Here is a 4,825-nt window from a genome sequence, read left to right as displayed (position 1 = left end):
TTCACTTATTAAGTTGAGCAAATAAATTATATGTGTATTCCAGACCTATGTGACAGTTACAAAAACAGTCTAATCATGAATAGGAGAATATAATAAATTTTATAAATGCTTTAAAAGAATGCTCTCCTATCCTATCCTCATTCTATGTCCACTTCTAGGCTTGAATATTGTGGACACTTGCCATGTTTGGTCCAAAAAATAAGGTCATCACTATGAATTAATAAACATCACAAAAATGACTGAATTTGCCATGTGCTATATGGCGGGATCCTGTAGTTGAGTAAGTGTTGGTTTTCTAGAATGGTAAGAAAGCTTAGAAGTTGCAGAGTTTGCCTCAGTCATTTTACAGGTACAAGAAATAAAGATGAGGTAAAGGGATTTTCCCCAAATCTCATAAATTCATGCCAGAGTGGGGCTACAACAAGCTGATATTTGATTGAAGGCTATTTCCGCAATACCATGATACTTCAAGTCAAAGTTTAAAATGCATCTGATTTGCAGCTTTGTTTAAACTTTGGGCTAAAAAAATGAGCATTATATAACCTAAAATAGCAAAAAGTTTTGGGGAACTCATATTATCAGATTACAGCCGACTAGAAACCAAATACAATAGCAATGTTACCATCAAAGCATATCATGGATAGATTATTAAAAGCAAGTGTAATGATGACAATCTTCAGGTTCCCTAGGATTTTTTTTTAAGAATCACAAGTGCTGCTGTTAGATATATTAGGGTCACTAAAATTACTTTCCAGAGGAATTTTCAAAACTAAACTAAATTACTAAGAAAATTACTGTCATGCAGAGAAAGGAACGGACATCTGGAAGAGGAGCCAAAGAAGTTTAATGGCTCTTTTAAAAAAAAATTATTTCATTACCCCCAAAATGTGCTGAACATTAACTTCATGAGTTGAATATTACAGATGAAGAAAGGGAAGAGGTAGAAATCCACCCAGTTTTGAAATCACAGATTGAGTTTTGGAAAATGGTTTGATCTTGTAATCTTTTTTGCTTGTCCTTTCTTGGCATTTACTATCTTCTGATTAGTTGGATTACATCTTCCTGTTTTCACATGATTCTGTTTCATTCTATGAAGTTGATCCATCTGTTGCCTTTTAGAAACTTCGTGTGAGCTAGAGATCTGAGACATTTCAGCTAGGTACGTACGGCATTCATCACTGGTTTTGTGGTAAGCCTTTGACTCTTGTTCCAATCTAAGTGCACAGTTTTTCACTTGATTTTCAAGACTCCTTTTTTCTTTTTCTAACTGTTTAAGTAATGTATTTAAGGATTCCACTGACATTCGCTCATAGACACGAATAGAAGATAGTCTATCTGAAGGATCTCCACGGAGTTTTTCCATTTTCTCTTTGAGAGTAGCAATTTGCTTTACTAGATGATCATTCAGTCCAAGTTGGACTTCATAACGTGTTTTCCATTCACCACCTTTATTTTCAATATTGAGTTTGGCTTCCAGTTTCACTATCTCCTGTCTTAACTCAAGTATCGAAAGCTGTACTAAGTCTCTCATGTGGATTTCTTCCATTAACTCCAATTTAAGGCAGTCAATGTCCCTACTTTCAAAGTTATCACCTCTTCCATCCCCCATGGTGTGAGGTCAGAGACCTCCCACACCCTTCCCCTCAGCACAGCTTACAGCAGAAGACCTGAAGGGACACCCAGAAGCTGGGAAGAAGAAAGTGTTGTCATAAGCTGTTGCCGTGGTGAACTGACTCCTAGAATTCTTAGTTGGTAGTTTTCTCCCCCAGCACTTTGAATATGTCATAACACCACCTTCTTATCTCCATTGTTTCCGATGAGAAATCAGCTGTTAATGTCATTGTGGTTCCTTTGTATATCATATGTAATTTTCCTCTTGCTGTTTTCATATTTTTCTCTTTGGCTTTGACTTTCAACAGTTTGACAATGATCTTTCTAGCTATAAATATCTTTGGATTTGTACGACTCAGAATTCATTGAATGTGGATGTAGATTGGATGTAGGGAGTTAATTTGGGTGTGTAGATTGTTTTTCATCAAATTTGTGAACTTTTCACTCATGATTTCCTTATATACTTATGCCCCTTTTTTTTCTTTTTCTCTTCTGGAACTCCCATTATACATATGCGGTGTGTTTGATGGTGTCTCACAGGCCTTCAAGTTTCTTCAGTTTTCTTCATGCTTTTTACATTTTGTTCTTTTGACTGGATAGTGTCTATTGATCTACCTTTGAGTTTGCTGATTCCTTCTTCTATTGCTCAAATCTGCTGTTGAGCTCCTTGAGTGAATTTTTCATTTCAGTTGTTATGCTTTTTAACTCTAGAATTTTTATTCATTTCTTTTTTATAATTCATATCTCATTATTTAAAAAAAAGTTTATTTGTTGAGGGGAGCAGAGTGAGAGGGAGAGAGACAATCTCAAGCAGCTGACAGCGCAGAGCCCAATGCAGGGCTTGATCTCACAAACCGTGAGACCTGAGCTGAAATCAAGAGCTGGATGCTGAACTGACTGAGTCACCCAGACATCCCTCATATCTCCTTATTAATGTTCCGATGTGATGAGTTGTTGTCATCACACATTCCTTTAATTCTTTTTTTTTTTTTTTCAACGTTTTTTATTTTATTTTTGGGACAGAGAGAGACAGAGCATGAACGGGGGAGGGTCAGAGAGAGAGGGAGACACAGAATCGGAAACAGGCTCCAGGCTCCGAGCCATCAGCCCAGAGCCTGACGCGGGGCTCGAACTCACGGACCGCGAGATCGTGACCTGGCTGAAGTCGGACGCTTAACCGACTGCGCCACCCAGGCGCCCCTCCTTTAATTCTTTAAACATATCTTCTTTGAGTTCTTTGATAAACATATTAAAATAGCTTATTTGAAGTCTTTATGTACTAAATCTATCATAGAGGACCTCCTGCAGACAGTTTATATGAGCTGATTTTTTTTTCCTGTTGGGCTACACCTTGTTTCTTTGTTGCTTTATTTTTATTTTGTATAATGCACTATATTTCTTTGGTTTTGTTCAGTGATGTGCTTGGACTAATTACGTAGTGTCTATTTCTCCTGCAGTGTGTGACAACTGGAATCTTTGCTCAGTTTTTTTTCCTCTTAAAATTCTTGTTCTTATTTTTAAGCCTAGCCACCTAGGTTTCATCCTTTGGTCATCATAGCTTAGTGATCAGTCAATTGTTTGCCAAATATTTTCCTTAAACACTTTGAGCCTACAAGGTTTCCACCCTTTTCCTAGGGAATCTGTGCATGTGTTGGTACACTCATTCTAAGTTCAGGCAGTTTACAAGTCTTCTCTGATTTTTACTTTCTGCTTGTATAGGGCCAAAGGTCAGCCATCTCTGATCTCCCCTGAGCATGTATGCAACCCTTTGTATGTGCACGGCCTTCCAGATCCTCCAGAATGTAAAGTCAATTCTGTCTAATATTCATATAGCTATCCTGACATTTTTGTTATTGCTTGCATGATGTGTTGTTTTGCCATATGTTGTTTATTTTTAACCATTTTGTATCCTTACATTTAAAATATGTCTCTTGAAAGCAGCATATGGTTGATTTTTTTTATATAGCTGGACTATGTCTTTTTTTTTTTTTTAAAGTAAGCTCTACGCCCAATGTGGGGTTTAAACTCACAACCCAGAGATATAGAGTCTCACGCTCTACTGCCTGAGTCAGCCAGGCGCCCCTGGACTGTTTCTTCAATTGGAACATTAATCTAATAATATTTAATGTAATTATTGACATATTTAGGTTTATATCTGGCATCTTTCTGTTTGTTTCCTATTTGTTATACCTGCTCTTTGTTTTCTTTTTTTCCTTTTCTTGTCTATTTTTGGATTTATGAAGTTTAAGTTTAAGTAAAATTTTTATTTTGGAATACTTTTAATTTACATAAAAGTTGCAAAGATAACACAGAAAGTTCCTGTAAACCCCTCACCCAGATTCAATTTCCCCTAATTGCAATTTTCCCTAATATTATCTTTTGTTGTAATTAGTAAACCAACATTTCACATCATTATTAACTAAACTTCGGATTTTATTTGGATTTCAATAGTCCAAATAGTCTGCTTCAGGATCCAATCTACAATACCACATTGCATTTAGTTGTCATGTCTCTTTACTCTGTTCTGATTTGTGACAGCTTCTTAGTCTTTTTCATGACATTAACAATTTTGAGCAGATTTTGTCAGGTATTTTGTAGAATGTCCTTCAATTTGGGTTTGTCTGATGTTTTCTCATTATTAGATTAGGTTATTGGATTTTGAGAGAGTGTACCACAGAGATGAAGTGCCTTTCTCATCACATCATATCAGAGGGCATATGTCATCAACATGACTTATCACTGGTCATGTTAACCTTGATTAAGATGGTGTCTGCCAGTTTACTTCACCATGAAGTTACTATATTTTCCTTTTCCCATAATCTATCCTTTGGAAGTCAGCCACTAAGTATGATGTGTCCTTTTTATTCTATTTTTCATCTTCTAGTTTACTAGTAATACATTCTTTTATTATTCTTTTAGTTGTTAGTCTAAAAACATGTAGTTTTGACTAGAACTTACCTGCTATTACTACTTTAAATACTGCTTAATGTAAGGACCCTTCAATTCTTCAAATCAATTTATTCCCTTATAAATTGAGCTGTTGTTGTGTGCTGTTAATGTCATGAACTTTAATTCATCATGTTTTTTAAAACCTAATAGGACATTAAAGTATTTTGAAATAAACCTACAGATAAGTTTTAGGTATAGTACAAAGAACTTTTTTGCCTGAACCTTTTATGAGTAACTGACATGATGCTCTATCATTTCAAAATAT

At 35.6% G+C, this 4,825-nt stretch overlaps 1 protein-coding gene across 1 annotated transcript; it reads right to left on the bottom strand.

Annotated features, from left to right (window-relative positions):
- Positions 1 to 822: 822 nt before the first annotated feature.
- Positions 823 to 1,706, bottom strand: LOC131502472 (coiled-coil domain-containing protein 169-like). Its single transcript, XM_058713249.1, has one exon. The coding sequence runs from the start codon at positions 1,607 to 1,609 to the stop codon at positions 965 to 967; it is 645 nt and encodes a 214-aa protein (XP_058569232.1). The 5' UTR covers positions 1,610 to 1,706; the 3' UTR covers positions 823 to 964.
- Positions 1,707 to 4,825: the final 3,119 nt, after the last annotated feature.

Source organism: Neofelis nebulosa, chromosome X (genome assembly GCF_028018385.1).
Source record: "Neofelis nebulosa isolate mNeoNeb1 chromosome X, mNeoNeb1.pri, whole genome shotgun sequence".
In the NCBI taxonomy this organism is placed as follows: domain Eukaryota; kingdom Metazoa; phylum Chordata; class Mammalia; order Carnivora; family Felidae; genus Neofelis; species Neofelis nebulosa.
The sequence above is the reverse complement of the archived record's forward strand: the minus strand, read 5'-3'. Positions and strand labels throughout refer to the sequence as shown.

Bases quoted from the DNA above. Each gene is read 5' to 3' on its own strand.
- LOC131502472 (XM_058713249.1), bottom strand. From the start codon at position 1,609: ATGGGGGATGGAAGAGGTGATAACTTTGAAAGTAGGGACATTGACTGC.